We start from the raw sequence: 26,572 nt of genomic DNA on the forward strand, positions 1-26,572 counted from the left end.
GCATGGATCTGCCAGGGGGTATTATGGTGGTTGGATTCCTCCTGGCATATCACCAGGTGTTCCTGTGGTTGAGTCCCCACCCGGCTGCGCCGCAGAGACCATTAGCTACGCACCACGGAGATCCCTGGGCAAGTTCCGCCCCAAGCTGGCGCGTGAACCACAGTAACCTGGTGATATCCCCAGCCAGGTGTATCTGTTCTGCATCCATCAACCCCCCCCAGCTACAGGATTCTCCTTCACACCCTGTCCCAATTGTGTGTGGCTGTTAGCCAGCTGCTGCACCCCAGAGGCACTTGCATCTCAGTACTGGGGGAGGGATCCCTGGATAAACAGCCCTCGCACCCCCCCCCCAGAGGTGGCTGCATCTCAGAGCTGGGTGAGGGGTCCCGCTGTAAACAGCTTGTGTCTTTGCACAGCTCGGGGTTGATCTCTGCAGCGAGTGGCTTGCGTCTGTTTCCATCCCTGTCTGAGTTGCTCTATCTCCCTACAGGAAAAGCCCAATGGAAACCCAGTAACCCCATCGCTTCAGCTGACGAGGGGAAATTTCCAGCGGCTCCTTCCTCCAGCCTCGGCCCAGCGGGACCCGAGGGAGCTGGGATCTCAGACCCCTGCGTGCCACTACCTGACTCCTGATGTGCAGTGACTTGGCTAGGACTGATACCCATTCCTAGCTGTGCAGAAGCCCATGGAGAAACTGCACCCTTGGCAGCAGCTGGCTCCATCTTTTACAGAATGGGCTGCTGTGACTCGGTTTCCCTCCACCGTGGTGGGGGGAAGAGTCGGTGCATTGTGGGGGGCCGGTGTGTGAAATCTGCTGTGTTTCTCACCCTCTGGCAGGTTCTTGACAGTGGCCCCACTCAAATAGAGATGAGTTATGTGTGGCTGAAAAAGAATGGTAATTTCACTTCCACCTTTTCACCACTGGGAGGCTGTGACTTTCCCCTGGTGTTATCTGGACCAGTGACCTGCTAGGTCACTCCAATCCTCGACACTGGGAACCAGCCTTACCCTGCTCTGCTGTGAGAATCCCACTCCCGGGCTGTTCCCGCACAGCCTCTGGCATGTAAGCTGCTCCCAGCTGTGTGAGTGAGCACTTTTGGCCAGCCATTGCTTGGATTGGGCAACCGAATGACACTAGCCAATATCTCCATGAGAGTCTCTGACACGTTTCAAACCAAACACACTGCTTCAGGTAGAATAAACAAACCCATGTATTAACTACAAAAGATAGATTTTAAGTAATTATGGGTGAAAGCACAACAAGTCAGATTTGGTCAAATTACATGAAAATAAAACTCAGTATAAGCTGATTTTAACACTTTCAGTGCTCTTACAAACTTTGATGCTTCTCACCACAGGTTGGCTGGTTGTTCTTCTGCCAGGCTCTCCCCTTTGATCAGCGCTTCACTTGCTTGGTGGTGATGGCTGTAGATGAAGGTGGAAGAGAGAGAGCATGGCAAATGTATCTCCCTTTTATCATGTTCTTTCTTCCCTCTTGGTTTTGCCCCCCCCCCACCCTCCCCTTCAGAGTCAGGTGAGCATTACCTCATCGCAGTCCCAAACTGACCAAGGGAAGGGGGGTGACTCACTGGAGAGTCCAACAGATTCTTTTGTTGCTGCCTAGGCCAGTGTCCTTTGTTCCTGTGAGGCTGGGCTGCATTTGTCCCATACATGCCCGGATGATGGGTGAACTGCCCCTCTGCTCCTGGAGAGTTGTGTCTGGGCCTCTGCTCCTGGAGAGTTTTTGCATGGGCTTGTGTAACAAGGTCCATGACCCGCCCCTCTTCCTGGGGCCGCTTGCTGCCCCCAATAAGGCTCAGAGAGCATTCAGGGTTGTACAAGGTTCTCCCACCAGTGTCTATCTATATACAAGCTTTACAGGATTAGTCACCTCCTTTACAGACAGAGTTACCCTTCAGCTAGGAGGCCTCCAGTTCCCTCCCTGACTGATTTCTCCCTGGCTGATCCCTACCTTCTTGCTCCCTCCCAGCCTTTATAGCCCTTGGCTTGTCAGGCCAGCAGGTTTTGCCAATCCTCAGGCTGGCATCAGGCCTTTTCCATCAGCCCCAATCTATTTTCCCTGACTGGAGCTGACTGGGCAGGGGCTAATTTGGTGCTTTTGCTCCAGCACCCTGCTACAGCTTGTTTTAAGCCATGAGGACACATTTTCAGCCTCATAACTACATACATGAAATTACAACCTATTACAACAATGCTCAGTGCATCATCAGCCTTCCGAAGACACCCGACATGACAAACTTTCCATTGGATACCACACAATCATATTAAAAGGATGAACATGGGGGTGCAGGGTGTTCCCCTAAGGTACGGAGCATAACAGATTGGGTAACAAAATGTCAGATGAAATTCAATGTTAATAAATGCAAAGTAATGCACATTGGAAAACATAATCCTAACTATACATATAAAATGAGCTGTTACCACTCAAGAGAGATCTTGGAGTCATCGTGGATAGTTCTCTGAAAACATCAACTTCCCTTCACAAATATTATGGCGCATACAGCACGTGGCTATAAGCCTAGGAATATTGTCATTGGCCATGCCCAGCTTCTCATACAGGCATTGCCAGAGGGCTTTTAAACAGCCAAATGCACACTCAACAGTCATTCTGCACTTGCTCAGCCTGTAGTTGAACCGCTCCTTGCTGCTGTCAAGTTGCCCCATGTATGGCTTCATAAGCCACGGCATTAAGGGGTAGGCAAAATGCCCAGGATAACAATGGGCATTTCGACTTCCCCTACACGGAACTTTTGGTCCATGAAGAAAGTCCCTGCTTGCAGCTTCTTGAAGAGGCCAGTGTTCCGAAAGAGTCATGTGTCATGCACCTTTCCGGACCAGCCTGCGTTAACGTCTGTGAAACGCCCACGATGGTCCACAAGTGCCTGGAGAATCATAGAGAAATACCCCTTGTGATTAATGTACTCAGTGACTAGGTGGTCTGGTGTGTGTCATCTATCACTCATCCGCAGATGTCATGCATGTTGCCCAGAATCACGGTCTTTCAGAGGAGGATGCGATTAATGGCCCTGCGCATTTCCATCAACACAAGTCCAACAGTTGACTTTCCCACTCCGAACTGGTTAACAACCCATCGGTAGCAGTCTGGAGTAGCCACCTTCCACAGTGCAATCGCCACACACTTTCCCAAGGACAGGTCAGCTCTCATTCTCATGTCCTTGTGCCATAGGGCTGGGGCAAGCTCATCACTCAGTCGCATGAATGTGGCTTTCCTCATGCGAAAGTTCTGCAGCCACTGCATGATGATTTGATCCCACCACTCAGTGCTTGTTTCCCGAGCCCAAAAGCGGCATTCCACTGTGGTCAGCACCTCCATGAATGCCACAAGCAATCTCATGTCGTAGCTAGTATGCATGGCAAGATCAACATCACACTCCTCTTGCCTTTGTAGTTTAAGGAATAACTCCACTGCCACTCGTGACTTGTTGGTCAGAGCGAGCAGCATACTGGTCAGCACTTCGGGATCCATTCCTGCAGCTCGAAGAGGCAGGGCAGGGCATGCAGGACACAACCCGTTGAGAGGTGGCGACAAATGTGGACAGAAGCACAGGGATCGCTGGGTTGCGAAGCAATGCATCATGGGGCATTGGGACAGGACCCAGGATGCCCCGCGACCCCCTCCACCTTCCCACAAGTCTTAGCGGCAGAAGAGAAATCGATGCTCCCTGGGATAGCTTCCCAGAGTTCACCACGCCGAATAGAGCCGCAAGTGTGAACACATTATTGTGCAGGCAACTGACAGTGTGAACACACAACAGCGGTTTCCCTTCAGTGCTCTCTGAGCGGCGCTGTAACTGCCGGCACTTTGCCAATGTAGACATGCCCTTAGAAAATCAGCGCATCTTGGTTTAGCAATTGCCAGCGACGAAGAATCCACCATGGCCTTTGGTAAGTTGCCCTGTGGTTAAACATTTCTACCTTCTTCCCAGTCTGAATCTGTCCAGCTTCCACTTCCAGCCACTGGATGGTGTTAGACCTTCCTCTGCTCAACTGAAGAGCCCGTTAGTAAATATTTTTTCCCCACGTGGGTACTTATAGACCAGGATCAAGTCACCCCTGAACCTGCTCTTTGTTAAGCTAAACAGCTGGAGCTCCCAGAGTCTCTCACTCTGAGGCAGATTTTTTAAACATTTAATCATTCTCCTGCCTCCTCTCTGAGTCTTCCCTGATGGGTCAAGGTCCTTCTGGAACTGCGGGCACCAGAACTGGACACAGGATCCCATCAGCGGTTGCACCAGGGCAGAGAGAAAATCACCTCCCTGCTCTGACTCCAGAGCCCACTGTTGATGCACCCAGGAGGGCTGCAGCATCACACCGAGAGCTCATGTTCAGCTACTTATCCAGCATCATTCCCCGAATTGTTGTCAGAGTCCCTGCTGCCCAGGAGAGCGTCCCCCATCCTGTGAGTCCGGCTGAAACCCTGTGTTCCTAGATGTACATGTTGACATTTAGCCCTATTAAAACACACACTGTTTGCTTGTGCCCAGTTTACCAAGCGACCCAGAGTGCTCTGTAGCTGTAACCTGGCCTCGTCATTATTTGCCACTCCCCCGATCTGTGTGTCATCTGCAAACTTGATCAGGGCTGATTTTATGTTGTCTTTCAGGTCGTTAAAAATGGTGTTAATGAGCATTGGGCCAAGGACAGTTCCCTGCAGGATCCCTCTGGAAACATGAACTCGCTGCTGATTCCCTGGTGACAGTTACCTCTGGAGATCTAGCAATTAGCCAGTTTTGAATCTGGGTCATGGTGATTTCATATCCTTCTAATTTTTTAATCAAAATGTTGTGCGGTGCCAAGTGAAACTCCCTATGGACGGCGATGGATATTACATCACCACTGTTCCCTTTAGGAACATTGTGAAAATCAGGAGGGAGGACTGGTAAGGCCCTATGTGAACATGTTATTTGTATTGCAATAGTGCTTTTGAAACCCTGGCTGAGCTCAGGGCCCCGTCGTGCCGGGCACTGCATGGATACAAACAGAGAGAGGCCCTGCGCCAGATGAGATTGGGGCCCCGTGTGCTGGTGTGAAGAAGTTGGGGATTTTCATAATGGTTTACATGAATGCTGCAGGTGTGCCTCAGTTTCCCTGTGTGCTGTGTGTGTAACGAGGTGCAGAGAGAGGGAGAGGAGATCAGGGCCCTGGTGTGCCGGGTGCTGCCTGGACACAGCAAGGGACAGTCCCTCGCCCCAGCTGAGATCAGGTCCGTGTTATACCCGGCCCTGCCCAGAAATCAGCTGCAATCAGGGCCTTCCCAGGGGAAAGGCAGAAGTGAAAACTGATTCTTTACTGGACACAAATAAGTCATAGTTGTTAGTGGCCCTTTGTTAAAAAAGTAGCAGTGGCAAAAAATGACACATGAAAATCTATTTCAAGTAACAGCTTGTGAACTAGACATTTGACAGTCGGATACTTTTGGCTTTGGAGTGAAGTTGTTACCTTCAATAGAACATTGTTATTAAGAAGTTCTAATCCCGTGGCACTGATTGCCCTAGACAGAGACCAGGGCCCTGTTATGCCAGGCACTGCTCAGACACACAGCAAGAGACAGGTCCTGCCCCAGCTGAGATGTGGGTTTCCTTGTGCCAGGAGCTGCACAAACACAGTGAGAAACAGTCCCTGACCCTAAGAGTTTATATTTTTATCATTTCAATTTTCAAGGTGAGGAAAGTGAGGCCAGATAGTTGCAGCAACTGGCCCAACCTCACCTACAGCAGTTTCAGTGGAGCAGGGACTAGAAGCCAGGAAGCCTGAGTACCAGGCCAGCAACTTAGCCACAAGCCCATCCCTCCGCTCCTGCCCCTGCGCTTGACAATCCTGTCCATCTGTGAAACGAGGGGGTGAGGGCTCAGGCAGGGTAGAAGAGAGACTCTCTGTGGTTGAGAGGTCAGAGACTCTTTCCTCTGGGGGCAGTGGGGTTTGGGAAGGGGCAGGCTTTAGTACCTGGCTGCAGAGGACTCTGGGATACCTCCCCACAATGCAGTGCTCCAGCATCTCCAAGGCCTAGTTGACCCCGCTCTGAGTCCGGGGCCAAGCAGGGATTTGCACCCACGTTTCCCACGTCCTGGGCCAAACCTTTGCCCCCTTCCCCCCTCGTTATGATCCCCCAACAGCACTGGATGGGCTGGAGATTCCCAGCCTGGGCCCATGTTGCTAAGGGGCTATTTCCGCCGGACCTCGGAATATTCTGTGGTGGGGGGCTCCGGAGGCTCCCCCCCTTTGCGCTGCAGCTTGGAGAAGTTGATGGAGGTGTAATACTGCTCATCTGGCTCCCCGGGGCCTAGCGTGGCCTTTGTTGCTGCAGCCTCATCCTGGACGCCTTTGGTCCGGTGGGCAGCTGGAGTCTTGTGACGCTGAGTGAGAAGCAAGGCAGAGACACCAGGCAGAGACTTGCATCCACCCTGCTGAGCTGATTGCATGGGCTGCCCCAGGCCTCGTTTCCCCACCCTCCGTGCAAATGCATTTCCTGCACTGGGCATTCACTAGCAAGAGGCATGGGATTGGGTGTGTTTCACACTCTGCACACATGAGCCAATCCCACACCAGCACCAGTTCGGTTAATGCATTCACTGCATCACCTGCACAGGCCACGCATTAGAAAGATGCATGTGGGTGTGCGCATTTCATGCACTACAAATGCAGGATTTCATCTCATGCATCTCATCGCAGAACAGGTTCAGGAAAGGTATTGACTGGATTTCATGCTCTGAACATGCATGAATTGCTCCCATGCATCTTGGGGCAGCACCAGTTAACTTAATGCATTCTCTGCATTGCCTTCACCGGCAATCCATTAGCAAGACACATGGGGTTGTGTGCATTATATGCACTGTGCATTCATGATTTGATCCTATGCATCTCGTGGTTGCATAGAATATGCTGATGCGTTCATTGCATTATCTGAGGGGTACAACAGACACTGAGCACCCTGCATGCACTGTCTGATGACAAGCACTTGATATCATAGCAGGCAGCTGCAGAAATGCATTTCTTGCCTAGTTGGTGCATCCAGGCGATGCCCAGGTTTTAGCAGCATTCCAGCCCCAATCTAGTCCTGTGCACTTCGTGAATACACATGAATGCATTCGCTGCATGTCCTCCCCTCTGAGCGAGACCCAAGTGATGAGGTGCATTTTCTGCATGCAGGAGCCTATCCCATGCACTTCGGGGAGCCCAAGCTGGTGGCAGGGGTGCATTTCTTGCACCGGGCATGCATTCGGGGGGTGGGGGGGTTGGGTGCCCTGGGGAAAGCCTGGCTTATATTCATGCATTTATTAAAGGGGTGGGAAAGCAGGGGGATGGAGGAGAAGAAATAGAGGGGAGCAGAGGTGGGGTGGGAAGGGCAGATGGGTTTGGTCCCCTGCTTGCCCCAGGTACATACCATGGGCATGGTGGGGACGTTACTGTAGATCAGGCTGGTCTCGTCAGCCGTGTGCTCCGCCTGGCTCCCGTTAGCCATCTCCCCGGCCTCAGCACTGGGGGGCACCGGCTCCCGGCCCCGCAGCCTGTGGGGAGACAGATCAGGACGGACTCATGGGACAGGGGAGGGGTTAGAATAGCCCCATAGGAGGGAGAAAGGTGGCACACCAGTATGAGAGTCTAGAGTGCAGGGGACTGGGATAGGCCAGGGAGAGGGGTTGGAGGGAGATTCTTACTGAGAGGGGGACTGCGGGGGGCTGGAAAAGCACAGGGGAGAGGGCAGGAGATCTCAGTGGGGCAGCTGGGGGTCAGGGCGGGAGGCCTCAGACTCACTTGATCACACAGAGCCCGAGAAGGAAGAAGCCGACGGCGATCCCCAGCCCACAGGCCACCCCGATGCCCAGTAGCTTGCCAGACTCCACCGCACCTGCAAAAAAGCACGGAGCATGGCTGGGAAAGAACCCAGGAGTCCTGGATCTCAACTCCCCTGCCTCCAACTCCCAGACCCCACTCTTCTTCCAGGGTTGGGGAGAGAACCCAGGAATCCTGGCTCCCTCCCTATTCCCATCCCCATCCCCATCTCCGAGCTAGGGACAGAGCTAGGGAGTCCGAGTGTCTCACCTCTCCGTGGGGGACTGAAGTCAAAGTGCAGGGCGGCGTAGGTCCCATGGGGGTTGGAGCCGAGGCAGAAGATCCGGGGGACCCTGTCCCCACTTCCTGTCCAGCTCAGGGTGCTGATGGCCTCGTCCCCCTGGGCCCACGAGCTGACCTGCAGGGCCCCCCGTGAGCAATTCCCAGCCAGGGGCTCCCCGTCCACCTGCCACTGGAGCCGGGGAGGGGGGTGGGAGCGCAGGGAGCAGCTGCAGCTGACGCTGGGCCCCTGGTGCTGGCAGGACGAGTTCAGCCCGGTCCCCGGCCGTGGGCTGTCTGGGGAGAGCAGGAGACACAGCAACAAATTAATAGTCAGAGAGAGAAACCCAGTGTCAGGGAGTCCTGTGGTTAACCCCACTCACATCCAGTGGCAGGGAGTCCTGTGGGTTAACTCTTCTAATACCCAGGGACAGGGAGTCCCATAGATTAATCAGCTATTATCCAGAGGCAGGGAGTCCCGTGGGTTCTCTGCCCTGAGATGTCTTTTCAGCCAGCCCCTGGGCGCTGATCTGGCCCCATCCTTGGCCAGCAGCGCTTCACACCAACCCACCTGCTTCTCCGCCCTCAGCCTGGGCACTCACGGCCCTCGTAGATAGCCCAGGAGTCTTTTCAAGCCTCAGCTGCCCCCCTTGGGGCTGGCCCTAAAGCAGCTAATTAACTATGGCACAGGGGGGGTTTGCACTGTCTCCGTTTAAAGGGGCCAGGCACCCTGTGACACCTGCTAGGACTCAGTGGCAAGGACTCGCACGGATTAACACTGCTACTCTCTAGTGTCAGTGTCCCAGGGGTTAACCCCACTCACACTCGACGAGCAGCTGGAACGTTCCCTGGGCAGAGCTCTCATTGTTCTGGGCCAAGCACCCGTACAGCCCCCCGTCCTCGGCCGTCACGTTGGGCAGCTCCAGCCGCAGCTGATTCTTCCCCATGTGGTCGACTCCCTCGATGGCTCGGCCCCCCCTCACCCAGGCCAGCGTGGCAGGGGGGCTGCTGGCGATAGAGCAGAGGAACCGCAGGGAGTCGCCCTCCCGGGCTGTGAGCTGTGAACCGTTCCCCACTGTGGTGCTCTGGTCTGGGAATAGAAATAACAGAGTGACTTGCATCCTGAGCCAGCCAGTCCCTGCCCAGGGGCTGGATCGAGGCCAGCACCCCCTAGAGGGGAAAGGCCCCATCCCCACTCCCCGCCCCCTAGCGGTACCTTGGAATAGCTGGGGGTCTCTCCTGTTAGCTCTGGAGATGGTGATTTCTGGAGTCCTCACTGGATCTGAAATACCCACGGCAACGCATTAGATTGGAGAGTGACCCCCACTGACCCCCTGCTCCACAGCCAAGCACCCCCAATGACCCCCCGCCCCTCCCCGCAGCCCAGCACCCCCCATGGATCTCCTGCTCACCCTGTTCCCTGCAGCCCAGCGCACTCACGGAGGCACTCAGTCTGCCATGGCGCCCCCTAGAGCCTTACACCTCACGTGCACACACAAGGCCCAGCTGGCCAACTGGTAGGAATTCTTCACCCAGCACCAATACTCCCCAGCGTCCCCTGGGCTGAGATTCAGCAGCTCCAGGTGCCCGTCCCCTCCCTGGCTGGGGCTCGGGGATCCATTCACCCTGGCCCAGCTAAGGGTGACCTCAGTTCTGCTCCCAGCCTCACAGCTCAGGCTCAGGGAGTCGCCCTCCTGGGTCACCAGAGAGACAACGTTGCCCTCAGCTCCCCACACATCTGGCACTGGAAGTGACGAGCAGGCGGGTTTGGTCCCCCAGAGATCCCCCACTAAGGAGCTGAGACGCAGCCACACTGGGGTGGGACATGGCGGCTGTTTATACAGGGACCCCTAACCCGGCTCTTAGACACGGCCCCTCTGGGGTGGGCGCACAATCTCGGTGCCTTTCCATGGCAGCAGCAGGTCTCCGTCACAGCGATCGCTCCCAAACCCACCTCCTCCCCACTGCCTAGCGCCCCCTTAACACCGCCCTGGGGTCTGGAGACAGAGAGAACTGGGCCCTCTCCCCCCACCACCCATCACCCTCCCTACAGCTCAGCAGCTTCCTTGGGCTCCCCCTCTGGGCACAGAGCAGCCTGGCCCAGCTGAGCCTGGGGCCTGGCCCTGAGCGCAGGAAGAGCGTGACTAGGAGGCGCTCACTGATTCCCGGGGCTCGCAGCGCGGCCTCTCACCGGGGCGTCTGTTCCTGGTCAGGGTCCTGGTGATGTTGGGAGGCCCAGGCGGGGGGGGGGGGGGGTCGCTAGTGATCACTGAGCCTAGACATGGTCCCTCGCTGTGAGCTCAACTGGGGGACGGGAAAGTCCCTGAAGTGACACAAGACCCGTGGGCAGGGAAGGGAAGTGACAGACCCAACTTTGCCCCACCCAAGAGGCGCCCGATGTAACCCAGGGGCCGGGTGAGGGCCGCACCGGGGAACCAGAACCGTGGGAAATGGAAACCCAAGGGACAAAAACTGGTGAGTCAAAATTGGGTCTAATTGGCAGAGTCATTAACGTAGAGCAGGGCTGTTCCGGCCTGGGCACTAGAGCGACTGTCACCAGCGCCACTGTCTGCCGGGCACCCGGGCATTCAGCGACCTGCTTCCCAAATGTGTCCTGCCCAAGGCGGGACAGAGCCAGGGGTCTAAATAACCCTGATCCTGCCCCCACCCCAGACTCAGACCCAGCCACCACCAGGGACATCAGACACACCCATCATGGGTTCTTTGCCTTCCCCCCTCGGTTCTTCTCTCCCCAGCCCTCTCCTTTTGCCCCCGGCTTGGCCGGCTTGGCCTGGGTATTTTGCAGCCTGGCTGCGCCCAGAGGGGTGTCTGAAAGCAACGCCTGGAACAGCCGGACGCTGATACTGGCTGGCCAGGCCTGTCAGGGTCCGTCCACGCTGCCCTCAAAGTCCCACAGCGCCGAGCCTCAGAGCCTGGGTCCGTTGGTTCGGGTTCGCGGGGCTCAGGCTGTGGGTCTTTGATTGCAGCGTGGATGTTTCCTCCTAAGCCTGTGTAGACGTTCAGGGTCAGGGTGGGGCCTGGGCTCAGACACAGGTGTGAGGGGGGTGGGGGGCGAATCTTCCTCTGTCTAAGGGGAACAAGGGCCGTCCTTACAGTGAAGCCTGATCCTTCACCTCGCAAAGGCAGCCGCTGATTTCCCCTGTGCCCTGGATCTGCAGCGCAAAGGTCACAGGCCATTTAATGGGGTTTCCCTGGGGCAGGGCTGGCCGAGGTCTCTGGGCACCGAGCCCAGAGCATGTTTAGTGCCGGACAGTGACTGGGTCCCGAGGGGACTGGAATGGGGGGTGGATACCAGCACAGGAGGATTCTGGGGGCAGGGAACGTCGGGGGTAGAGAGGATCCCAGAAGAGAAGGGCCTGGGGACCTGGTGGTGCAGAGGGGAGGGGGGAGCCATAGCCAAGGGGGGCAGGAAGGGGTGAAGATCCCAAGGGAGAAGGGGCTGCACGGTGTGGAGGGAAGGGGCCTGGAGTAGAATTGGCTGAGTGTGGATGGTGGGGGGTGGAGATCCCAGCACAGGGCTGAGTTGGGGGAGCGGCTGGAGGGCAGGGCTGGGGAGCCCAGGGGTGTGGATCCCAGCAGAGGGAGCTGGGGGTTGGCGTGGAGGGGCTGGGTGGGTCACTCACAGCCGACACGGAGCCAGATGGTTCTGCTGGTGGAAGGTCCCCATCTTTGCCTGTAGGTGACGCTGCAGATGAGCTTTTTGCCGTGGTCCCCCAGGGAGGGTGTGAAGCGGAGCTCAGAGCTGCGGGCCCAGGTGCCGTTCGCCAGCTGGACTGATGTGTCCCGGGCTGTGGTGCTGAACGGTCCTGTCAAGGTGACTTGGGGAGGGGGCCCGGAACAGCGCCCAGGGGCCGTGCAGGTCACAGTCACCGGCTCCCCAGCCAGCAGTGTCGCTGGCAGCCCCTGCGTCGGCGAGATCTGGATCTCTGGCTCCTCCGTCAGCCCTGAGACACGGGGAGAGGGGAAAGAATCAGGTCGGGGACACAGCTCCTTTCCCCCCTAGGGGCGCGGCTCCGATACGGCCCGAGGGCGGGGACTGGCTGGCTCAGGGGGGCTGATGAGCTGTGACTGCGGCTGCCCTTACCTGACACGGAGATCGTGAGCGTAAGGTCAGTGCGATCGGTACTGGAGCGGTAAGTGTAGTCAAAGTCTCCCTCGACTCTAAGGAAATATCTCCCTGCATCTGTCCGTCGGGCGTCGCTGATTTGCAGGGAGCAGTCGCCGCGCACTAGATTCTCCACCAGCCAGAACCGGCCCTGGGTCTGCTGTGACACCTGCCGGCTGGGGTTACTGCTGGCCACGGGGGGATCATAGCCCACAACGGCCGGATCCTTGTACCAGTATCTGTAGAGCCGGGCCCAGGAATTGTAGGTGTCGTACGAGGCTGGGTATGTGAAGGTGCAGGGGACAAGAACGCAGAGACCTTCCTGCACCGACACCGACTGCGGCACCGTCAGGGTAAATCCGGGCAGCTGGGACAGGGACCCTGCAGGGGACAGAGAGGGATGAAAGCGGAACCCATAGAGAGCGGAGACAAACCCTGAGCTTCACCCCCCAGAGCTCTGTCAGTGTCCCTCACTCCCGACCTCCAGTCCCCTGTGAGCCCACCCTGGGTCCTCGACCAAATCTTGCTCCGTTTAATTTCCATCCCTCCCTCCATCGAGCCCCCTGCCCGCTTCCTGTCACTCAGAGCCCCCTAGCACCACACTGGGGCACTGGGCTCCCCTCCCCCTCTGGCAAGTCTCCCTTTCAAGTTCTGGGACAGACCTGACCCCGCTTAGCGCAGGTTCTGCCCTTCCCCCTGCACTGGGGCTGCAGCTGCTGCTTACTTACCCTTCCAGAGCAGGGCGAGGATCAGGACCCTCAATGTGGCCGCAATGGGGGACGGACCCCCTGCTCTCCATGGGGGACCCTGAGCCGGGAGATCCCATTCCCCGGCATTATGCTGTGGCGGCAGGACTCTGCCCATGGCTGGGGCGTCCAGCTGGGACAGACCTAGAGACAGATGGGGGGTGGGAAGTGTGAGAGTGGAGGCTGTTGGGGCAGGGACAGATCTGCCTTGGGGACCATCAGTACTGCTGGGCTCTGCGGGGGCGGATCTGGGGCTTCTGGCAGTGCAGTGACCCCCGAAATCCCAACATCACCAGACAGTCCGGAGTGATTGTGGGTTAAAAAAAATCCTTAAATTGGTGAAAAACCCTGAGATTCTCTGTAAGGATATGTCTACACTAGCCGCCGGATCAGCAGGCAGTGATCGATCCAGTGGGGATTGATTTATTGCATGTAGTCTGGATGTGATAAATTGACCCCCCAGCGCTCTCCCGTCGACTCCTGTACTCCAGCACCACGAGAGGCGCAGGCAGAGTCGATGGGGGAGGGGCAGCAGTCGACTCACTGTGGTGAAGACACCACGGTAAGTCGATATTAGTACGTTGACTTCAGCTACATTATTCACATTGCTGAAGTTGCGTAACTTAGATTGATTCTCTCCCCCCCCCCACCCCAGTGTAGACTGGGGCTAAGAATCATAAGATCGGAGAGAAAATCCTGATCTGGTGACAGAAGATGGTGGGAAGGCAGCGCTGCTCAGTGTCTGTTTGCTTCAGTCTTCCCACAAAAAAACAACATGTGAGCGGGTGACCAGCGAAGTTGCCACGGACAACAAAGGGGAAAGGCTGCAGATCGGGGTAAGTAAAGAACACGTTAGAGATCTTCTGAATTCAAATCAGTGGGGTGGGACCCTGTTCAACCCATGGAGCTGAAGGAGTTAGTTGGAGCCCCTGGCAAGAATATTTGCAAACTCATGGATGCCAGGAGAGGTCCCAGAAGACGGGGGAAGGGCTAACAGAGTGGCCATCTTTAAAAGGGGGAAAGGAGGAGCCGGGGAACTCTAGACCAGTCAGCCTGACCTCGACACCTGGAAAGCTACTAGAGCAATGTATAAAATCTTCAAATTGTGAGGCCGAAAGGGTGATCACCAGTATGGATTTACCAAGGACAAATCCTGCCAGACCAGCTTGTTTTCCTTCTTGATGAGGTAACTGGTTGGTGGCAGGGGGAAGTGGTGGACATAATAAACTTGGATTTCAGCAAGGCTTTTGACACAGTCCCACACGACATTCTCATAAGTAATCTGGAGAAGACTTCTGAAGGAACTTAAAGATGAAATTGCAGAACTACTTACTGTGGTATGTAACCTATGATTTAAATCAGCTTCTGTACCGGATGACTGGAGGATAGCTAATGTGACACCCCATTTTTTAAAAAATACTCCAGAGATGATCCCAGCAATTAGAGGCCACTAAGCCTAACTTCAGTGCTGGGCAAACTGGTTGAAACTACAGTAAAGAACAGAATTATCAGACACAGAGATGAACATGATTTGTTGGAGAAGAATCAACATGTTTTTTTTTAAAATGGAAATCATCCCTCACCAATTTAATAGAATTTTTGAAAAAAGAAGAACAGGAGTACTTGTGGCACCTTAGAGACTAACAAATTTATTAGAGCATAAGCTTTCGTGGACTACAGCCCACTTCTTCGGATGCATATAGAATGGAACATATATTGAGGAGATATATATACACACACATACAGAGAGCATAAACAGGTGGGAGTTGCTCACACTTCTTATCAAACTGTCTGTACTGGGCTATCTTGATTATCACTTCAAAAGTTTTTTTTTCTCTTAATTAATTGGCCTCTCAGAGTTGGTAAGACAACTCCCACCTGTTTATGCTCTCTGTATGTGTGTATATATATCTCCTCAATATATGTTCCATTCTATATGCATCCGAAGAAGTGGGCTGTAGTCCACGAAAGCTTATTCTCTAATAAATTTGTTAGTCTCTAAGGTGCCACAAGTACTCCTGTTCTTCTTTTTGCGGATACAGACTAACACGGCTGCTACTCTGAAACCTAGAATTTTTGAGGGAGTCAACAAGCAGGTGGACAAGGGTGACCCAGTTGATGTAGTGTAGTTAGATTTTCAGAAAGCCTTTAACAAGGTCCCTCACCAAAGGCTCTTAAGCAAAGTAAGCTGTCATGGGATAAGTGGGAAGGACCTCTCTTCGATCAATAACAGGTTAAAAGATAGGGGGGGGAATGATAGGAATAAATGGTCAATTTTCACAGAGGAGAGAGGTAAATAGCAGTGTCCCCTAGGGGTCTGTATTGTTACCAGTGCTGTTCAACATATTCATAACTGATCCGGAATACGGGGTAAACAGTGAGGTGGCAAAATTTGCAGACGATACAAAACTACTCAAGATAGTTAAGTTCAAAGCTGACTGCAAAGGGCTACAAAGGATCTCACAAAACTGGGTGACTGGGCAACAAATTGGCAGATGAAATTCAATGTTAATAAATGCAAAGGAATGCACATTGGAAACAGGGCGGCGTCCAAGAAAAAGCACCGATTGGTGGCAGTTCAGTGGCGGGTCCTTCACTCCATACGTACATAAAATGAGGTGTTACCACACACACACACACACACACACAAAAGATCTTGGAGTCATTGTTGATAGTTCTCTGAAAACATGCTCTCAATATGCAGCGGCAGTCAAAAAAAGGCACAGAATGTTGGGAATCATTAAGAAAGGGATAGATAATAGGACAGAAAATATCATATTGCCTCTATATAAATCCATGGTATGCCCACACCTTGAATACTCCACGCAGATGTGGTCGCCCCATCTTAAAAAACATATATTGGAATTCGAAAAGGTACAGAGAAGGGCTACAAAAATGATTATAGGTATGGACCAGCTGCCATATGAGGAGAGATTAATAAGACTGGGACTGTTCAGCTTGGAAAAGAGACGACTAAAGGTGGATATGATAGAGGTCTATAAGATCATGACAGGTGTGGAGAAAGTAAATAGGAAAGTGTTATTTCTTCCTCCCCATAACACAAGAACTAGGAGTCCCCAAATGAAATTAATAGGCAGCAGGTTTAAAATAAACAAAAGGAAATATTTCTTCAAACAATGCACAGTCAACCTGTGGAACTCTTTGCCAGAGGATGTTGTGAAGGCCAAAACTATAACAGGGTTGAAAAAGAACTGGTTAAATTCATGCAGTACAGGTTTTTACTTAGCAGCTCTGTGTTCTTGGGGAACCAGGGTGCAGTACCCAGCCTGTCTGACTCACAACCCTCCCCCACCCAGCCTCTGCTTGAACCAAATCTGCATCAAAAAACCTAGACTTACACCTAAACCCCTGGGATAAGGATGACAGAATTAAGGAAACTCCCCTGGCCTCATCTGCCTCAAAGATGAGACAAGGAGGCATCTCCATTAGCATACAGGATGCAAAACAGAGATTCCAAGGCAAGAACCATATGGAACTCTGGGACCAGAAAAGCAGGGAATCACGGCATGATGGGGGATCTCTGCTCCAGATGTTAATGAACCAATGCCTGCCCACACCCAGCTCAGCAGTTATCAGACCAATTCTAGTAATAAATCCTTGATTGATATCCAAAATAGTGAATTTCATTGTGAGGTCTCTCCAGGGAACACCACCCAATGCCAGGAATGATCAGCTCCCCTGTCTAGCCCAAACAAAATAACTTTGGTATTCTCCCGTGTTTACACATCAACAAATCTAGTGCTCACCCTCAAACCATTGTTGTTTCTCTACAAAAACTCCTACCCACGCTCAAGTGTTCTGATCCCTGGATTCAAAATCTGCATCAGTTCCATTGGGATTTCATCTTTTCCTGACTGATCGTGCTGGGCTCCCCTATGGTTATTACCTAGCAATAAATAACTTCCATGATTAAACGGGTTGCTTCTCTCTCTCTCCCCCCCACATGGGTGTATTTTGGTTTCCTCATTCGCTCTGCAGCAACGCTCCTCGTACCTAAGCTAAAAGATCCCTGCAGTGCCCAAATATCCTGTGGGTTACTCCCAGAACAATTGTAACGTGACCGTGGGGATAGGGACGTGCTGAACCTGGGACATACGAGGGTAGCAGCTTGAAGTGCTGTTCGAAGCAGTCTACTGAGTACAGGGGCATATAAAGGGTCAGCTTGGGAGTCCTGATTAACCCGGTCCTCTCAGACGTACTCTGTTAAAGTGTGTGTGTGTGTGTGTGTGTGTGTGTGTGTGTGTGTGTGTGTGTGTGTGTGTGTGTGTGTGAGAGAGAGAGAGAGAGAGAGTGGGTGTGTGTGTTTGTCTGATTCTGGGGCTGGAAGACCGCAGCCCTAGGGAACCTAGGTCCTGCAGGATAGTTCCATTGGGAGGAAACTTGCAGCAGGGGGAAGTAGAGCTCCGTATGAGAACACAAGTGACACAAGCAATACAGTGATAGAAATACAGACCCCCCCACCCCAGAAAAATAAACCTAATAAATGAGCGTATCCCAACGTAACAGGCAAAGCTGGTAAGAAGGTCCATCAATAGCTATTAGCCATGATGGAGAGGGATGGTGTCCTTAGCCTCTGTTTGCCAGAAGCTCCAAATGGGTGACAGGTTGATGGATCACTTGATGATTCCCTGTTCTGATCATTCCCTCTGGGGCACCTGGCATTGGCCACCATCAGAAGACAGGATACTGAGCTAGATGGACCTTTGGTCTGACCCAGTATGGCCATTCTTATGGAGAAATGTGGGCTCGGTGGAACTACCATTAAGTGGCTACATAACTGGTTAAGTATCAGAGGGGTAGCCGTGTTAGTCTGAATCTGTAAAAAGCAACAAAGGGTCCTGTGGCACCTTTAAGACTAACAGAAGTATTGGGAGCATAAGCTTTCGTGGGTAAAACCTCACTTCTTCAGATGCAAGTTCTTACCCATGAAAGCTTATGCTCCCAATACTTCTGTTAGTCTTAAAGGTGCCACAGGACCCTCTCTTGCTTTGTAACTGGTTAAGCAACTGGAAACAACAAGTAACTGTTAATGGACTATGTCGGATTGGAGGGAGGTCTTGACTGGGTTCCCCCAGGGATCTGTTCTATGTCCTGTGTTGTTTAACATATTTATCAATGACCTGGATGTAGGACTACGGAGCAGACAGATCAAATCTGCAGAAGACACAAAGCTGGGGGGAGTTGCCAACACTTTGGAGAATGGAGCTAAAATTCACAGGGATCTCAACAAATTGTAGAACTGGGCTGTAGATGATACGATGAAATTCTTGAAGGACAAATGGAAGGTTCTCCATTTAGGGAAGGAAAACCAAATGCACTAATACAGGATGGGGAAGAACTGTCTTGGCAGCAGCACTGCTGAGAAGGAGCTGGGAGTTGGGGTGGATCACAACCTCGACAGGAGTCAGCAATGTGATGTTGTTGCAAAAAATCAAATGCAATTTGAGGTTGCATTAACAGAGGCAGGACATCAAGTCAGGAGAGGTGACAGTACCGCTCTACTCAGCACTGGCTAGGTCTCAGCTGGAGGACTGTGTCCAGTTTTGGTCACCAACGTATAGAAAGGATGTAGAGAAACCGGAAAGGATTCAGGGGTGAGGGATAAAGATGATCAAAGGGATGGAATGTAAGCCCTGGGGCACAGCCTGAGGGAACTGCCTATGATTAGTTTGGAAAACTGATTGGGGAAGGAGGGGGACATGATAGCGGTTTTCAAATACTTGTAAGGCTGTAATAAAAAAGATGGAGAAAAGTTGCTCTTCCACCCCCCTCTGCCCCAGAGGGCAGGAAAAGGGGCAATGGGTTCACTACCGCCCATTTTCTCATCCCCCCACACCTGCCACATGGGCGCTGGTGTCGCCTTCACATGGTGAGTGTCTCGGTTCTGCAGGGACCCAGTGGAGCCGGATGGCCCGGAAGTGGGTAAAGCGTCCCTGGGGGCGGAGAGTGCAGAGAGCTGACGGCTCCCCGCTCTGCAGCCAGGGCGGAGCACTAATGTTGCCCTTCCCCGTTCCCACTCCACCCTGGTCCTCCTGCAACTGGGACTCTCCTCCCCCCATGAAAATGGGACTGGCTACTCCCTCTTCCGCACTCTTCTCAGAATGGTAGGGGTCACTCGCCTCTACCCCCCTCCACCAAGCTCTTGTGAGAATAGTATGTGCCACTCTCTCCTCCCCATTCCGCACATTTGAAAATGGTATTGGCCACTCACACCTTCCCCCCTTCTCACCTGTTAATATGATTTGGGCCACTCCCTATTACCCCTTCGTCACCTGTGAGAATGGTATGGGCCACTCTATCCTCTCCCCCCCATCCTTATGAAAATGGTGCAGACTACTCACTCCTCACCCCTCCTTTCCCTTTAAACTGGTATGAGCCACTCCGCTCTGACCCTATTCCCTTTCTGTGCAAATGGCTCGGGACAATGGCTCCTCGCACCCCCATGAAAATGGTACAGGCCTGTGACGCTATGAGTGTAATATAATATCTCATTGAAAGGTGACAGGCCAGAAAGAGTTAATTACCTCCCAGACTGACCTGACCCAGAGCCGAACTTGAGAGACTGGTTAGGAAGATCTGTAAATGAACAGAGCTTTGAAATGCAGCCGGCATTGTTAGGGATAGAAGGGTAGAGGTTTGCTCAGGTCTTGTGATGTAAGCAAACAAGTCTTGTCTATTGCTAGAGCTTTGATTCAAAGATCAAAAATGGAATATTAACATTTATGACGACACTTGAGTGAAATAGTATTATTGTCTCTATGTCTCTTTGAAGGTTGTGGGAACCTGTATCCAAACTGTTTAGTGGATAAATTACCCTGTTGTAATTGCCGGAATGTTTGGGAGAAGGAAATTTAAGCCTATTGTTTTCTCAAGCCAAAAGGCTGCTGGAAATGTATAAAAACCCTGGGACACGATCCTGCTTCATCTCAGATCTGCTTTGGTTTCAAGAGCGGGAAACCTTAAGTCACAAGGATTGAGATCCCCAGTCACTGACTGGAGTCATCCTGAATATGGACATGGGACTATAACCTATGGACTATTTCTAAACGGACTTTTGGCAACTACAAGCTCATCTCTGCTATGTACCTGAACCTCAAGATTTGAAATCAGGTCTGTATGTATATTGATCTTTTGACCAACACTCCCTCTCTTTTCTTTTTGAATAAATTTTAGTTTAGTTAATAAGAATTGGCTCTAAGCATCTATTTGGAATAAGATCTATATTGACCTGGGTGTGTGGCTGGTCCTTTGGGATCAGAAGCACATTTTCTTTTATATAATGAGATAAGATTTTCAGTAATCATCATCATACCTGACGTGTGTCTGGATGCAGGCCTGAAGCAGGGGACTTAAAGGGAACTGCATTGTTTGGACTCTGAGTAACCAGTGAGGTACTATAGAAGCTGGTTTGTGCTGGCTTCGGTAAATCTAAGTATTGGAATATCCACCAGGGTTTGGGGTTTGTCTGCCCTGTTCTGTTTGCAGTTCACCCTAATTGAATGACCTCAGCTGGCTCCCACGGGCAGCATGGTCACAAGGTCACTATCACTTTTTCCTCCCCTACCTAAAAACTCCTCTCAGCTCCTGAGCGGGGAGCTGCCTTCCTCCTACAACACCCCTGATTGGCTGCCCCTCTCCAGGAGGCGGGGCAAGTGTGCATGGCAGCCAGAGGAGGGCTCCCGCTCTTGGCAAAGCTGGAGTTCTGCAGCCTTGAGGCTGGTCACTGGTGCAGTGAGCTGGGCAGGTCTCAGCTGGGCTGGCCTGGCCCTGTGTAGTGTATGGGAGCCCCAGGGGGCCTGTGCCCTACACAGCTCCATAGGGGACAATGGGGTGAGCACAGCTGGAGGATGGGGAGAAGTTTGCATGTATGTGTTCCCCCTGGGGTATCTACATCTGCCCCCGTCTGCAATGCCTGTCCTCCCTGCCCCCCAAAACTGCCCCCGGTACTTCCATTTCCCACCATCCCTCTGCTGCCCTCAGGTGTTCTTGGGAAGGAGGCTGAGAGATGAGAGCTGGGGAACCCCCTACTGTACGTGGCCCCCCTGAGCCGCCTCCTCCAGTGTGGTCCCCATGGTGGGGGAGCCCTGGGGCGGGACCCTGCTTGGGCTGGAGGGGCACCAGCAGAGCTGTGGGGGCAGGGAACCGAGGACTGGGATAGCAAGGGGCTGCGGGTTGGGATTGAGGGGCACACCAGTCTCTGCAGACCATCCAGCTCCCTCCCCCACCCTAGTTCCACTCACCCCTAGACCTGCAGAGGGGGGCCCGCTGTCTGGCTCTCTGACCCTGTAGTTGGGTTCCCCAGGGTTTGTGACTCGGAGCCTGTACAGGAACCTGAAAGCAGAAGTGGTTACAGATGGGAGGGGGTTGGGGGGAGATGCTTTCTCAGAAACCCCAGCACCAGCATCCTGCCCAACTTCCCCTCCCTCTGGCCGGGGCTGCCTGTCGCTTTCCTGAAACAGTGGCAGGCTGCATATTCCTCGTGGGGCTGGAAATAGAACCCAGGAGTCCTGGCTCTGAGCCCCTCCACACCTCACTCTGCTCCCAGAGCTGGGATAGAGCCCAGGAGTCCTGACTCCCTGCCTCCAAAACCCCACTAGGCCCTGCTCCCCTCCCAGAGCCAGGGACAGAACCCAGGAGTCCTGGCTCTGAGACACTCTACACATCACTCTCCTTCCAGACCTGGGGATAGAACCCAGAAGACCTGGCTACCTGTCCATGTCCCAGCTCTAGCCGTTTATCACTGCTTTTTCCAGTCACACAATATTTTAACACTAGCAGCTCACAACTCTTATCATATTGTACATGCTGCCAATACTAATCACTCACCCTGAGCTGAGATGCAGCCACCTCCGGGGCGGAGCATCTGCGGAATAGCCACACAGCGACACTGCCCAGGGGTTGCTCACTCGACGCTGAAATGCGTCCGACTCTGGGGCGGAATGGCTGGGAACAGTACACTGGAACAGCAGATGTCCGGTTACGATGGCTAGTGAATCCCAACTCCAATAGGAAGACCCGGGTGCCTGTGGAGACCTGCCTGGGTGGCAGCAGATGCAAGTGTCAGGACGAGAAATGGGGCGAGATGTGAGATTTCAAGACAGGAAGGGGAAGTCAGGGCTGGAGATTTCAGTACCATCGTCGCAAGAGGGAGATTGTCAGAGATACAGGCAGCTCCCACTGACAGCCGGCTTCCGGACCCACCGCAGAGGGATTGGCTGGGGGTGGGGGGAATGTGGCATGGGGTCTTTCCCCTCTAGTGGGTCCTGGCTCTAATCTGCCCCAGGGTGGGGCACTGGCTGGCTTTGGGAGGTGGAAATGGGACCCAGGGTCTCTCAGCAGGAGAGATGCCAGCAGGAGAGATGCCAGCAGATCCGAGCTGGTCCATTGAGCGCAGATGTTTGTTTTCTGACTCTCAGTTCCTCCAACGCCTCCCAGGTCCTGGATAACTGAGTCTGGGGATTCTTTTGTGATGGGACCCGGGTCATGGCTGGATCAGGAGAAGCAGCTGGATTGCACCATCCACCAGAGACTCCATCCTTCGACTTAAGAGCTGAGACGCAGCTGAATCTGGCCTGGGTTCTGGGGGTTGTTTACACAGGGACCTCTTCCAAGCGCTGAGATGTGGCTGCATCTGGGGTGGAACACGGGGGCTGTTTATACAAGGACTCCTTGCCCGGTGTTGAGATACATAAGGGCTTGGGAGAAACCTATAACTTAAAGAAACAGAGCTCCCTTTAGGGGCTTTGGGATCAGCCCAAGCAACCTCCCACCCCAGCCAGACCCTGGCCCACTCTGCCCCAGGCCAGTGGCACATCAGCTCTGCCCCCCTGCATGTGGGCACCAGCGGCTGTGCTGGGAGATTGGTTGCTGAGCGGATCTTGCACAACAGGAAGTTTCCAGTCGGTGCATTTGCTGCACCTCTGGCTAGTCGGCCCCAGTTTGGGGCTGGGCAAGAGCCGCGGAGAGCAGGGGAGAGGGTCCCATTGAACACTGGGGTGCGGCCGCTTGGACACAGGTCCCCAGCCAATGGCGGAAGGGGCGAGCCCGGGGCAGGTTCCTGCTGGGACTGTGGCTGCCGGGTCTAGTGGGTTAGAACTTGCTGTGCTGGATCCTTGCGGATCAGGGCAGATCCCTGGTCCTTGGGGCAACATCCGGGGCAGGCCCCGGTGACCGGGCCAGTCCCTACTTTGGTGTGTGTAGCGTTGCAGGACTCACCAGCACGGCACCTCCTGCTGCTCGCTTCTGGGAATTAGCTCATCCAGCCCCTGTAGTCTGGTGTCCCACTGCTGCTTGGCCCCCATGTCCCTCACGGATCCGGTGCCCCATTATCTGGGGGTTCTGCCCTCTGGCAGTAACCCCTTTCTCTCAGGGTCTCCGCTCCCCAGGGAACCCCCACCCACCTTGCCTCAGCCTCTGGGCTACTGCCAGTCACCATCTACCCCCTTTCACTGGGGATGACTGCGGTCTGTATAAACCAGTCATCATAGGCAAGGGAGCTTTTGACCTGCTGCCTTTCGCTGCAACCCAATACCTCCAGGGGCCTTCTACAAGGCTCTGCAACCTGGAGAGTTGCTGGCCTGGAGCTCCCCAGCTCCTATGGCCTTTCCCAGCCCTGCTTCACTCCAGTACCCTTCAGCACTCCAGCAGCCACGTCCATCCCCCTCCTCAGCTAGAGGGGGACTGCTTGCTCCTGGCCCACTGCCCTCTTATAAGGCCTGGGCTACACTAGCGGGATGGTTCGAACTAAGATACACAAATTCTGCTACCCTATTCACGTAGCTGAAGTTGAAGTGTCTTAGTTTGACTTATCTGGCCGTCCTCACGGTGGAGAGTCGACCACCACGGCTCCCCCGTCAACACCGCTTACTCCTCCTGCCGAGGTGGAGTACGGGCGTCGATTCGCGGATCGATTTATCACATCCAGACAAGGTGCGATAAATCAATCCCCATTACATCGAACTCTACCCGCTGATCTGGAGGGGAGTATAGACGTACTGTAAGGGCCAGCTAGGCCCTGATTGGGGCGTGGCCACATCAGAGGCTGCTTCCCCAATCAGCCTTTCCCCAGCCACAGCCCTCCCAGGGCTGCTTTTTAACCTCTCTGGGCTGGAGCGGGGGGACCACCCCGCTACAGTGTGGTACATTCTGCCTTGGTTAATCCGCATTTGGTTTCAGACTCTTTTTAATTATCTGTCCGGGAGGTTTCCCTCAGTTGCTGTTAAACAAATGCGCCACCTGGAGGTGGCTGCATCTCAGCGCCAGCCGGGCAAGGGATCCTTATATAAACAGCCCCCACACTCCACCCCAGAGGCAGCTACATCTCAGTGCTGGGCAAGGGATCCTTGTGCATTGTATTAAGCTCAGGATTTGACTCATGTGTTTTTCCTGGGTCTTAGGAATTACCAGGTTCAGATGCAGGAAAAAAAAGAGATTCACTGGGAATCCTTGGATCCTCTAGGTCGAGATCAAAACCTGACATGGCTGATATCATGGAGATTATGGGGACTGGGGTCAGTTTCCCTGTGTGCTGAATCTGTAATGAGGTGGTGGGACAGGGGGATTGTGATTGCAGACGGCCAGGTGTGATCTCGCCTAGCAGCCCTGACCATGGACATGGGCCTGGACACTGTGGAACTTAGCAACCAGTGACCCAGAGGCCTGGCCCATCTTGGGAGCCAGCCGGTTCTGGCCTGCGGGAGAACAAAGGGCAGAGGAGAGGGAGCCCTGGAAGGCAGCCAGTTCTGGCCAGTTGGGGAACAAAAGATAGAGAAGAGGGGGCCGTGGTGACCTGTTTGCCCAGGAACAAATACAAAGAATGGAGGTGGGGCTGGTGGGGGAGGGAATACAGGGGGCTCAGCTAGAAGGAGGTTGCTTCTGGACTGGGGACAAAGAGGGGGCTGACAGAGAGACACAGGCAGGCTGAAGGCTCAGAGAGGGGTGGTTCCAGGAGGCGCTGGAGCCCAGCTCTTAACCCCCCAGAGTGAGTGTGACCCCGAAAAGACGGAACACTTGCTATCATGCTAAGACCTTGTCTGGCTTTGTGTAACTGCGCCATCTGGTGGCTCCTTCAAGAACAGCCCGTTCCTCCCATCCCATCTCTCATACGCAGGATTCTTTCCATAGAGGAAACACACTGAGTAGATTATAGGCTTTGTAATGATACCTTACAAGAGACCTTTTGCATAAAGCACATTCCAGTTACATTATATTCACACCTATACACATATTTTCATAATACATGATGGAGTGCAATGTCACAGGGGCGCCTCCAGAGCAGGTAGGGTGACCAGATGTCCCGATTTTATAGGAACAGTCCTGATTTTTGGGTCTTTTTCTTATATAGGCTCCTATTATCCCCCACCCCCGTCCCAATTTTTCACACTTGCTGCCTGGTCACCCTAAGAGCAGGGGTGCCCCTCCCCCTGCTGGCCTCTACAGCCCTGTGGCTCCTGCCCCCTGCCTTGGAGCCGCCCCTGTCCAGCTGCTCCTGGGAGCTTCCTGTCTGCTGTAAGGAGCGGGGGGGGGGGCTCTGATGTCAGGCTGTCCCCTGCCCCCCCATGTACCCCATCTCCGCAGAGCAGGTGGGGGGGGGCACAGGGCTCAGCGAGAGAGGGAAGGAGCTGCTGGCAGCTGCTGCTGTGTCTGAAGGAGCTTTCCTTGAGACTGCTAAGAGCTGCTCTCTTAAAGGGGCAGCATGCGGTCTCGCACACACACCCGCAGGTCACACACACCCTCAGCTCACACATACTGTCTCTTTCACACTCATCACCCCTAACCCATAATGATATTGTTGGTGTTACTTGTTGGTACTTCCTCCAATGCACATATATTCCCTGGAATTTTATTCTTTCAAAGTTCCATTATTTGAGTTTTTTGACTGGTCTCTGCATTTCATAATTTTATTTCTCTTTTATGCTTACATTGAATTCTTTGAGTAGTGAGTTCTAAAGAGTCTGGCTGGAGTAATTCTCATTATTACTGTTATTATCATATTGTGCTTTGTCATTCATTATGTAAAGTGGTACAATCAAATAATAGTATTCTCCTAGAATGGAACTGTAGCTTGTACTCACTTTAGTAATGCCAGTTTAATAAACATTAGCTAAACACAGAACTGTAGACCCTGCGCAGATGAAGGTCGCTTATTTTCAAATTGTATTTTTAGTTATAGCTGTAAATTAATTTAACATTTGCATGAAAATAACTGCAGCTCCAACAATGATACCAATAGCAACGATGGAGTCAAATGTTAGTGAGTCACAAACATGATTGTGGTCGGTAAACAGAAATGCCAAAAGAATTAGAAAAATGAATTCCCTTTCTTAATAAAAGAGAAAAAACCCTCAAATACATATGTTAAAATTATGTTTTAAGTGAAAAACAATTGACTAAAGTAGCGGAGATAATGGCAGTAACACAGTGTGTCTGTGTAAGCAGATTTTATTTATATTTATTTATCACTACTAAAGATAGTGTATCAAATGTGTGTCTCTGATTTCTGCATTAAAGCTCCAGAACTGACACCTCAAGGCTTGGGATTGGGAATATCTTGCTGTATTATCTCCTGATTGTTCTAAATTGACATATA

General features: G+C 53.1%; 1 protein-coding gene across 1 annotated transcript; it reads right to left on the reverse strand.

Annotated features, from left to right (window-relative positions):
- Positions 1-5,314: 5,314 nt before the first annotated feature.
- On the reverse strand, positions 5,315-22,088 carry LOC128826846 (sialic acid-binding Ig-like lectin 14). Its single transcript, XM_054010352.1, has 10 exons — positions 21,811-22,088; positions 12,946-13,107; positions 12,197-12,598; positions 11,736-12,056; positions 9,308-9,373; positions 8,915-9,181; positions 8,083-8,388; positions 7,795-7,888; positions 7,424-7,547; positions 5,315-6,395 (listed from the first exon to the last, which is right to left on the reverse strand). Exons 1-10 carry the CDS (start codon positions 21,845-21,847, stop codon positions 6,204-6,206), a joined length of 1,971 nt encoding a protein of 656 aa, XP_053866327.1. The 5' UTR covers positions 21,848-22,088; the 3' UTR covers positions 5,315-6,203.
- Positions 22,089-26,572: the final 4,484 nt, after the last annotated feature.

The sequence above is a fragment of the Malaclemys terrapin genome, chromosome 21, assembly GCF_027887155.1.
Source record: "Malaclemys terrapin pileata isolate rMalTer1 chromosome 21, rMalTer1.hap1, whole genome shotgun sequence".
Taxonomy (NCBI): domain Eukaryota; kingdom Metazoa; phylum Chordata; order Testudines; family Emydidae; genus Malaclemys; species Malaclemys terrapin.